Here is an 11699-nt window from a genome sequence, read left to right as displayed (position 1 = left end):
ATGTACATGTATACAATGTAAGTTATGTTTATTATATTTAGAATTTACAATACAAGATGTAATTACTTTAACGGTAGATGTTCGAATGCAGTATAAAAATACATTTATGTATAGTATATATTGCCATAATTATCCCTTGAGAAAAATGATACATTTTAAAAATTCGGTTTTGTAATAACTTTTAAATATATTTTTTAATTGTAAATATACATCTTTACAATGTAAAGTGGTGTTGAATAGAGGCGTGGTCTTTCTGGGGGATCTTTAAATTATTTCTTCTACGTCCTGATTGGCCACACAACCCGGAAGTTACCCCGTTCATCCTTTTGTATTGTTATTAAAGTCACGACGGAAGCAGGTCAGCCAACGCGGCGTGGGCAGGGGTGAGTTTTAATATAATTAAAATATCAGATTTTTACAATAGCAATTTAATAGCAGCACGCTCACATAGTGCACAAAACTATGATGTGTAACATCCCCGCTAAGATTCAGTCTCGCAACCGCGACCAGGTTAATGCGGTTAGCCACGATGCTAACACCGTTACAGTAGCCCCGGGCGGCATAGTAATCACGGCGCTCCTCCTCGGGGCAGAGTAGCCCTGCTATCGTCGCTAATATTGAGTAATCCCCGGAGATCAAAATATGAAGATGGAGCACGTGCACCCGATAGATAATGCGACGACGGAAGATGTCATTGTCACGTTCAAAATTGAGGACGACTTGCAGTCACGTGACGGGACGGAGGAGGACCTGCGGGAAGACTGTGCTGATGGACATAACCTCGACATCCGAATCAAGGAGGAGCCGTGCTGCTTGCAGATCAATGAGGTCGACTGTGATGCTTATTCAAGTCCTTTGGAAGGGACACTAGATGATGACCATCATTTCAAAGAAGAATTGGACTTGGATCTTCAGACAGGATGCCAAAATGACGTGGGCGTTAAGGAGGAGGATGTCATTAAGGAAGAAATACAGTATGAGGAGTCCCAAGATGGAGAACAGATGGAGGATGATGGAGAAGATGACAGTACCGGTAAGAGAGTCAGCAAAAGATAACTGTTCTGTGTTTAATTTTTGATTGGATGTGGCATGCCGTTCTTTTATTAAGTAACTTTTAACTTTCTAATGACTAAAAGTTAAACAATCAAAACATGCTAAAATAACCATTGCAATTCTTGAAAAGGTAGCTGTTCTTAGCATTAAGCCTATTGGAGCTAAAAATGTCAAGCTATATTAACAAATTTCCTGCCTTAAATCAACTGGACTCTTTACCTGGAGGTAGTCTTTGAGTCTTTCCAGTTTAAAAAAAATGAGATGGCTCAAAAATTTTAAACAACTAGAAATATAATGATGCTTACAATCCAGAAAAGACAAAATGTGACAATCTCTCATCTCATTTTCTGAAAAAGCCAAGTATAATTGTGGCTTTTCTCTTTGTAGAGTCATCATCAGACTTTTTCCCCTGTCATCATTGCGACGTATCATTCACCAACCTGGACTTTTTGGAGAAGCACGTCAAGTGGGTCCACCAGAAGGAATATCTTGCCGAGCTTAAGAAATGCTTCTCCGACCGCGACCGAAACGTTGTGCCGGAGCACGTCTGCGCCAACTGCGGCGTCGCCTTCACCTCCAAAGTCTACCTGCGAATCCACGTAAAAGAGGCCCACCCCTCGGCGCCTCCACGTCGGCTTCACCCCTGCCCGACGTGCGCGCGCAGTTTCCAGTACTTGAAGAACCTAAAGAACCATTGCCAGCGCTGGCACAACATGTCGGTGGTCACCCGAGCGGGTCACCTGTGCTGTCAGGACTGCGGCAAGAGCTTTAAGGCCACCTGGGGACAAGGACCTCACCTGTGCCACGCCCCCGACGGCCAATCCGAGGGGGAGCCCATCTGTTTGGACGTGGGCGTCCAGTGCCCCGAGTGCGGCAAAAAGTTACGCACGCCCCAGAGCCTGGAGGACCACATGCGAACGCACACGGGGGACCGGCCGTTCGTGTGCAAGGATTGCGGCCGGCGCTTTGTGGAGCGCAGCAGCTGGCGCCAGCACGCCCTGATCCACACGGGCGAGAAGCCGCACAAGTGCCAAGTATGCGGGAAGGCCTTCCAGAGGGGGCATCAGCTCAAGTGCCACCTCACCACGCACTCGGCCAAGAAGGAGTTCTCCTGCGGCCAGTGCGGCAAAGAATTCGGACTCAAGGCTAGCTTGAATCTCCACTTGAGGACGCACTCCAGCGAGAAACCCTTTCACTGCGCGGTGTGCGCCAAGAGGTTCAATACCCCCAAAAACCTGCGCGTCCACAGCAAGCTGCACAGTGGCGAGAAAACGCACCAGTGTAGCGACTGCGGCCTCAAAATCAGCGACTTGGGAGCGCTTAAGATCCACCTGCGCACGCACACCGGAGAGAGACCCTATCACTGCACCGTGTGCGGCAACAAGTTCATCCGCCTGGCGCACCTGCGTAACCACCAGCGCACGCATACCGGCGAACGGCCCTATAAGTGTGACCAGTGCGACAAGAGCTTCACACAGTCGGGCGATCTGGTCAAACACAAACGCACGCACTCCGGGGAGAAACCCTTCGAGTGCCCCGAGTGTCAGCGGCGTTACGCCTCCTCCGGAGACTTGGGCAAGCACCGGCGCAGTCACAGCAACTTGCGGCCGTACGTATGTCAGGAATGCGACAAGAGCTTTCGACTCTCGGGCCATTTGAAGACGCACATGCTAACGCACACGGGCGAGAAGCCGTTCTCGTGCCCCAACTGCCTGCGCAGGTTTGCCCGATCGCACCACCTCTCCGGACACGTGGCCAAGTGTCGCTAGTTCGATGGACGGCGGTCTACTTGTCCACGTTGCCTATGTTGTGGAACCTATATAATATTTAGATATTTTTAAATTGGATTATAAGAACTGGATCAAAAGCTCTTAATATTCAGTTTTTTATAGATATAAAACTGTTTATTTGAACTTTTTATTCTTAATAAGGGAAAACATCTAATCATTAGTTTTTCATTTCAAATGGAATTTTTTTTTATTATACTCAATTTTAAAGTGGAAAACCGAAAATATTTTTATTTATTTTTAAGATTTTCAAAATGCTTTTTGACCTAAAAACACCAAAAGAAAAAAATAGATAAAAACTGCAATTATTGATTTAAAAAGGAGAAAATGAGGAAATATAATATACATCTATAATCTTCACTTGAATTTGATCCTAAAACAGAAAGTTGGCACTCATGATTTACTTACTCGGGCCGCACAAAATGATGCGGCGAGCAACATTTGGCCCCTGGGCCACCACTTTGACACATTTGCTCTAAAGTCTTGAGGAACAAAAAACCCTCCGCGAAAAAAAACAGACTTGACAGGTGTGTTGAATTTTGGTAAATGGAAAAAAATGGAAGCAACTGTGAAACAGCTGTTAAAAAAGTTAAGTGTTAACTAAAAACAACCCACTTGACTGTTTACATTCCCTTCAATAATAATCGGCATCGACTTGTAGAGGTATTTCACGATATTTTAAGGAGCGACCAAGACACGTACGACCATGTTTTTAAAAAAAAAATGAAGAAAACCAAAGAAAAAGACTTTTGGGGTTGAATTCCCTTAAATGCTGAAAGGGTTTATTTGTGGTCAAAACTAAAAATGGTACACTTATATGTAAACTTAATGTACTTTTTCATTTAGGAAATGACATTTTCAATAATATTTACTCATTTTAGAGTATCACCCTAAGAGTCTTCAAGTGTAAAAGTAGCTTTACTAGTTGACCAATATTGTTTCTTTGTATTTGCATTTAAATTCTATTAAGATATTGCACATTTTTATGGCTTCGTTCAGATTTGCTATAGTCTGTCACTGCCAATGTTGGTTGTATTCAAGATGCCCTTTAAAAGTTTCACACAATATAATAGTGAAATCTTTAGCACTTGGAAGTATGCATAGTTTTTGAATGAAGCTGTAGTGCTGGCTGTGACATAGAATCTCAATACTTCTCCTTCTCGCCTACCAGTATACACCCCAAAACCTATAGATTGTGTACTGATGTTTTTTTAAGCATATTAGGGTTCCTCAGAGACTCTAGACGAGTTGGGGGATAATTATTGTGGAGTCTCAAGACCAGTAATAGTGAAATTTAGAACGGTAACACAACTATCCGTATAGGTGATTGGTTGATATATTGTTCGTCCACAAGAGAACAGAAGAAATTAGACTTTAGAGAGGTTCAGTTGGATTTTAGAAGTTTTTATTAAAGGTTAGGGAGAGTGGCTTGCTCATGTTTTTGGTGGGTCATCAATACTTACCTGAAGTGTCGACTTTTTATCTTCTAAATGACTTGCATGAAAAGAACAAAGTGTTGTAGTACACTTTTGTGTTCATGAATGCTCTGTCTCTACTAATCCGTAATGTGCTACTTGTAAAAATGTATTAAATTATATGAATGATGAACGTTTAAGCCTCGTGCTTAACAGAGGTTGCTGCGGCGTCGGGCAAAGCTGGACACGCCAACCGTCTGCGTCACGTCGTACCCCGACGCCCAATAGGTTGGAGAGGCTTTTTTTCTTAAAAAACGACATAGTATAGTAAGGCTTTTTCTCTTAAAAAAACGACATAGTATAGTAAGGCTTTTTTCTTAAAAAAACGACATAGTATAGTAAGGCTTTTTGGCTTAAAAAACGACATAGTATAGTAAGGCTTTTTGGCTTAAAAAACGACATAGTATAGTAAGGCTTTTTTCTTTAAAAAAAACGACATAGTATAGTAAGGCTTTTTTCTTAAAAAAACGACATAGTATAGTAAGGCTTTTTTCTTAAAAAAACGACATAGTATAGTAAGGCTTTTTTCTTAAAAAAACGACATAGTATAGTAAGGCTTTTTGGCTTAAAAAAACGACATAGTATAGTAAGGCTTTTTGGCTTAAAAACGACATAGTATAGTAGGGCTTTTTTCTTAAAAAAACGACATAGTATAGTAAGGCTTTTTTCTTAAAAAAACGACATAGTATAGTAAGGCTTTTTTCTTTAAAAAAACGACATAGTATAGTAAGGCTTTTTTCTTAAAAAAAACGACATAGTATAGTAAGGCTTTTTCTCTTCAAAAAAACGACATAGTATAGTAAGGCTTTTTCTCTTCAAAAACGACATAGTATAGTAAGGCTTTTTTCTTTAAAAAAACGACATAGTATAGTAAGGCTTTTTGGCTTAAAAAAACGACATAGTATAGTAAGGCTTTTTGGCTTTAAAAACGACATAGTATAGTAAGGCTTTTTTCTTAAAAAAAACGACATAGTATAGTAAGGCTTTTTTCTTAAAAAAAACGACATAGTATAGTAAGGCTTTTTGGCTTAAAAAAACGACATAGTATAGTAAGGCTTTTTGGCTTTAAAAACGACATAGTATAGTAAGGCTTTTTTCTTTAAAAAAACGACATAGTATAGTAAGGCTTTTTGGCTTTAAAAACGACATAGTATAGTAAGGCTTTTTTCTTTAAAAAAACGACATAGTATAGTAAGGCGTTTTTCTTAAAAAAACGACATAGTATAGTAAGGCTTTTTCTCTTCAAAAACGACATAGTATAGTAAGGCTTTTTTCTTAAAAAAACGACATAGTATAGTAAGGCTTTTTGGCTTAAAAAAACGACATAGTATAGTAAGGCTTTTTGGCTTAAAAACGACATAGTATAGTAAGGCTTTTTTCTTAAAAAAAACGACATAGTATAGTAAGGCTTTTTTCTTAAAAAAAACGACATAGTATAGTAAGGCTTTTTGGCTTAAAAAAACGACATAGTATAGTAAGGCTTTTTTCTTAAAAAAAAACGACATAGTATAGTAAGGCTTTTTTCCTAAAAAAAACGACATAGTATAGTAAGGCTTTTTGGCTTAAAAAAACGACATAGTATAGTAAGGCTTTTTGGCTTAAAAAAACGACATAGTATAGTAAGGCTTTTTTCTTTAAAAAAACGACATAGTATAGTAAGGCTTTTTTCTTAAAAAAACGACATAGTATAGTAAAGCTTTTTTCTTAAAAAAAACGACATAGTATAGTAAGGCTTTTTTCTTAAAAAAACGACATAGTATAGTAAGGCTTTTTTCTTAAAAAAACGACATAGTATAGTAAGGCTTTTTTCTTTAAAAAACGACATAGTATAGTAAGGCTTTTTTCTTTAAAAAAACGACATAGTATAGTAAGGCTTTTTTCTTTAAAAAAACGACATAGTATAGTATGGCTTTTTTCTTTAAAAAAACGACATAGTATTGTAAGGCTTTTTTCTTTAAAAAAACGACATAGTATTGTAAGGCTTTTTTCTTTAAAAAACGACATAGTATAGTAAGGCTTTTTGGCTTAAAAACGACATAGTATAGTAAGGCTTTTTTCTTTAAAAAACGACATAGTATAGTAAGGCTTTTTTCTTAAAAAAACGACATAGTATAGTAAGGCTTTTTTCTTTAAAAAAACGACATAGTATAGTAAGGCTTTTTTCTTAAAAAAAACGACATAGTATAGTAAGGCTTTTTCTCTTCAAAAAAACGACATAGTATAGTAAGGCTTTTTCTCTTCAAAAACGACATAGTATAGTAAGGCTTTTTTCTTTAAAAAAACGACATAGTATAGTAAGGCTTTTTGGCTTAAAAAAACGACATAGTATAGTAAGGCTTTTTGGCTTTAAAAACGACATAGTATAGTAAGGCTTTTTTCTTAAAAAAAACGACATAGTATAGTAAGGCTTTTTTCTTAAAAAAAACGACATAGTATAGTAAGGCTTTTTGGCTTAAAAAAACCACATAGTATAGTAAGGCTTTTTGGCTTTAAAACCGACATAGTATAGTAAGGCTTTTTTCTTTAAAAAAACGACATAGTATAGTAAGGCTTTTTCCTTAAAAAAAACGACATAGTATAGTAAGGCTTTTTTCTTAAAAAAACGACATAGTATAGTAAGGCGTTTTTCTTAAAAAAACGACATAGTATAGTAAGGCTTTTTCTCTTCAAAAACGACATAGTATAGTAAGGCTTTTTTCTTAAAAAAACGACATAGTATAGTAAGGCTTTTTGGCTTAAAAAAACGACATAGTATAGTAAGGCTTTTTGGCTTAAAAACGACATAGTATAGTAAGGCTTTTTTCTTAAAAAAAACGACATAGTATAGTAAGGCTTTTTGGCTTAAAAAAACGACATAGTATAGTAAGGCTTTTTGGCTTAAAAAAACGACATAGTATAGTAAGGCTTTTTTCTTAAAAAAACGACATAGTATAGTAAGGCTTTTTTCCTAAAAAAAACGACATAGTATAGTAAGGCTTTTTGGCTTAAAAAAACGACATAGTATAGTAAGGCTTTTTTCTTTAAAAAAACGACATAGTATAGTAAGGCTTTTTTCTTAAAAAAACGACATAGTATAGTAAGGCTTTTTTCTTTAAAAAAACGACATAGTATAGTAAGGCTTTTTTCTTAAAAAAACGACATAGTATAGTAAGGCTTTTTTCTTAAAAAAACGACATAGTATAGTAAGGCTTTTTTCTTTAAAAAACGACATAGTATAGTAAGGCTTTTTTCTTTAAAAAAACGACATAGTATAGTAAGGCTTTTTTCTTTAAAAAAACGACATAGTATAGTATGGCTTTTTTCTTTAAAAAAACGACATAGTATTGTAAGGCTTTTTTCTTTAAAAAACGACATAGTATAGTAAGGCTTTTTGGCTTAAAAAAACGACATAGTATAGTAAGGCTTTTTGGCTTAAAAACGACATAGTATAGTAAGGCTTTTTTCTTTAAAAAAACGACATAGTATAGTAAGGCTTTTTTCTTTAAAAAAAACGACATAGTATAGTAAGGCTTTTTTCTTTAAAAAAAACGACATAGTATAGTATGGCTTTTTTCTTTAAAAAACGACATAGTAAGGCTTTTTGGCTTAAAAAAAACGACATAGTATAGTAAGGCTTTTTTCTTTAAAAAAAACGACATAGTATAGTAAGGCTTTTTTCTTAAAATAAAACGACATAGTATAGTAAGGCTTTTTGGCTTAAAAACGACATAGTATAGTAAGGCTTTTTTCTTAAAAAAAACGACATAGTATAGTAAGGCTTTTTGGCTTAAAAAAACGACATAGTATAGTAAGGCTTTTTGGCTTAAAAAAACGACATAGTATAGTAAGGCTTTTTTCTTTAAAAAACGACATAGTATAGTAAGGCTTTTTTCTTAAAAAAACGACATAGTATAGTAAGGCTTTTTTCTTAAAAAAAACGACATAGTATAGTAAGGCTTTTTGGCTTAAAAAAACGACATAGTATAGTAAGGCTTTTTTCTTAAAAAAAACGACATAGTATAGTAAGGCTTTTTGGCTTAAAAAAACGACATAGTATAGTAAGGCTTTTTGGCTTAAAAACGACATAGTATAGTAAGGCTTTTTTCTTTAAAAAAACGACATAGTATAGTAAGGCTTTTTTCTTTAAAAAAACGACATAGTATAGTATGGCTTTTTTCTTTAAAAAAACGACATAGTATAGTAAGGCTTTTTTCTTTAAAAAACGACATAGTATAGTAAGGCTTTTTGGCTTAAAAAAATGACATAGTATAGTAAGGCTTTTTGGCTTAAAAAAACGACATAGTATAGTAAGGCTTTTTTCTTAAAAAAACGACATAGTATAGTAAGGCTTTTTTCTTAAAAAAACGACATAGTATAGTAAGGCTTTTTTCTTAAAAAAAACGACATAGTATAGTAAGGCTTTTTTCTTAAAAAAAACGACATAGTATAGTAAGGCTTTTTTCTTTAAAAAAACGACATAGTATAGTAAGGCTTTTTGGCTTAAAAAACGACATAGTATAGTAAGGCTTTTTGGCTTAAAAAAACGACATCGTATAGTAAGGCTTTTTTCTTAAAAAAAACGACATAGTATAGTAAGGCTTTTTTCTTAAAAAAAACGACATAGTATAGTAAGGCTTTTTTCTTAAAAAAAAACGACATAGTATAGTAAGGCTTTTTTCTTAAAAAAACGACATAGTATAGTAAGGCTTTTTTCTTAAAAAAACGACATAGTATAGTAAAGCTTTTTTCTTAAAAAAAACGACATAGTATAGTAAGGCTTTTTTCTTAAAAAAACGACATAGTATAGTAAGGCTTTTTTCTTAAAAAAACGACATAGTATAGTAAGGCTTTTTTCTTTAAAAAACGACATAGTATAGTAAGGCTTTTTTCTTTAAAAAAACGACAGAGTATAGTAAGGCTTTTTTCTTTAAAAAAACGACATAGTATAGTATGGCTTTTTTCTTTAAAAAAACGACATAGTATTGTAAGGCTTTTTTCTTTAAAAAAACGACATAGTATTGTAAGGCTTTTTTCTTTAAAAAACGACATAGTATAGTAAGGCTTTTTGGCTTAAAAACGACATAGTATAGTAAGGCTTTTTTCTTTAAAAAACGACATAGTATAGTAAGGCTTTTTTCTTAAAAAAACGACATAGTATAGTAAGGCTTTTTTCTTTAAAAAAACGACATAGTATAGTAAGGCTTTTTTCTTAAAAAAAACGACATAGTATAGTAAGGCTTTTTCTCTTCAAAAAAACGACATAGTATAGTAAGGCTTTTTCTCTTCAAAAACGACATAGTATAGTAAGGCTTTTTTCTTTAAAAAAACGACATAGTATAGTAAGGCTTTTTGGCTTAAAAAAACGACATAGTATAGTAAGGCTTTTTGGCTTTAAAAACGACATAGTATAGTAAGGCTTTTTTCTTAAAAAAAACGACATAGTATAGTAAGGCTTTTTTCTTAAAAAAAACGACATAGTATAGTAAGGCTTTTTGGCTTAAAAAAACCACATAGTATAGTAAGGCTTTTTGGCTTTAAAACCGACATAGTATAGTAAGGCTTTTTTCTTTAAAAAAACGACATAGTATAGTAAGGCTTTTTCCTTAAAAAAAACGACATAGTATAGTAAGGCTTTTTTCTTAAAAAAACGACATAGTATAGTAAGGCGTTTTTCTTAAAAAAACGACATAGTATAGTAAGGCTTTTTCTCTTCAAAAACGACATAGTATAGTAAGGCTTTTTTCTTAAAAAAACGACATAGTATAGTAAGGCTTTTTGGCTTAAAAAAACGACATAGTATAGTAAGGCTTTTTGGCTTAAAAACGACATAGTATAGTAAGGCTTTTTTCTTAAAAAAAACGACATAGTATAGTAAGGCTTTTTTCTTAAAAAAAACGACATAGTATAGTAAGGCTTTTTGGCTTAAAAAAACGACATAGTATAGTAAGGCTTTTTTCTTAAAAAAACGACATAGTATAGTAAGGCTTTTTTCCTAAAAAAAACGACATAGTATAGTAAGGCTTTTTGGCTTAAAAAAACGACATAGTATAGTAAGGCTTTTTTCTTTAAAAAAACGACATAGTATAGTAAGGCTTTTTTCTTAAAAAAACGACATAGTATAGTAAGGCTTTTTTCTTTAAAAAAACGACATAGTATAGTAAGGCTTTTTTCTTAAAAAAACGACATAGTATAGTAAGGCTTTTTTCTTAAAAAAACGACATAGTATAGTAAGGCTTTTTTCTTTAAAAAACGACATAGTATAGTAAGGCTTTTTTCTTTAAAAAAACGACATAGTATAGTAAGGCTTTTTTCTTTAAAAAAACGACATAGTATAGTATGGCTTTTTTCTTTAAAAAAACGACATAGTATTGTAAGGCTTTTTTCTTTAAAAAACGACATAGTATAGTAAGGCTTTTTGGCTTAAAAAAACGACATAGTATAGTAAGGCTTTTTGGCTTAAAAACGACATAGTATAGTAAGGCTTTTTTCTTTAAAAAAACGACATAGTATAGTAAGGCTTTTTTCTTTAAAAAAAACGACATAGTATAGTAAGGCTTTTTTCTTTAAAAAAAACGACATAGTATAGTATGGCTTTTTTCTTTAAAAAACGACATAGTAAGGCTTTTTGGCTTAAAAAAACGACATAGTATAGTAAGGCTTTTTTCTTTAAAAAAAACGACATAGTATAGTAAGGCTTTTTTCTTAAAATAAAACGACATAGTATAGTAAGGCTTTTTGGCTTAAAAACGACATAGTATAGTAAGGCTTTTTTCTTAAAAAAAACGACATAGTATAGTAAGGCTTTTTGGCTTAAAAAAACGACATAGTATAGTAAGGCTTTTTGGCTTAAAAAAACGACATAGTATAGTAAGGCTTTTTTCTTTAAAAAACGACATAGTATAGTAAGGCTTTTTTCTTTAAAAAAACGACATAGTATAGTATGGCTTTTTTCTTTAAAAAAACGACATAGTATAGTAAGGCTTTTTTCTTTAAAAAAACGACATAGTATAGTATGGCTTTTTTCTTTAAAAAAACGACATAGTATTGTAAGGCTTTTTTCTTTAAAAAACGACATAGTATAGTAAGGCTTTTTGGCTTAAAAAACGACATAGTATAGTAAGGCTTTTTGGCTTAAAAACGACATAGTATAGTAAGGCTTTTTTCTTTAAAAAAACGACATAGTATAGTAAGGCTTTTTTCTTTAAAAAAAACGACATAGTATAGTAAGGCTTTTTTCTTTAAAAAAAACGACATAGTATAGTATGGCTTTTTTCTTTAAAAAACGACATAGTAAGGCTTTTTGGCTTAAAAAAAACGACATAGTATAGTAAGGCTTTTTTCTTTAAAAAAAACGACATAGTATAGTAAGGCTTTTTTCTTAAAATAAAACGACATAGTATAGTAA

General features: G+C 33.6%; 1 protein-coding gene across 1 annotated transcript; it reads left to right on the top strand.

Annotated features, from left to right (window-relative positions):
- Nucleotides 1–317: 317 nt before the first annotated feature.
- LOC144199936 (uncharacterized) lies at nt 318–3070 on the top strand. The gene is made up of 2 exons (XM_077721834.1): nt 318–1033; nt 1441–3070. The coding sequence occupies exons 1-2, from the start codon at nt 643–645 to the stop codon at nt 2820–2822; spliced, it is 1773 nt and encodes a 590-aa protein (XP_077577960.1). The 5' UTR covers nt 318–642; the 3' UTR covers nt 2823–3070.
- The last annotated feature ends 8629 nt before the right edge of the window (nt 3071–11699 follow it).

This window comes from Stigmatopora nigra, chromosome 7 (assembly GCF_051989575.1).
Source record: "Stigmatopora nigra isolate UIUO_SnigA chromosome 7, RoL_Snig_1.1, whole genome shotgun sequence".
In the NCBI taxonomy this organism is placed as follows: domain Eukaryota; kingdom Metazoa; phylum Chordata; class Actinopteri; order Syngnathiformes; family Syngnathidae; genus Stigmatopora; species Stigmatopora nigra.
This window is presented reverse-complemented; position numbering and strand designations above follow the sequence as displayed.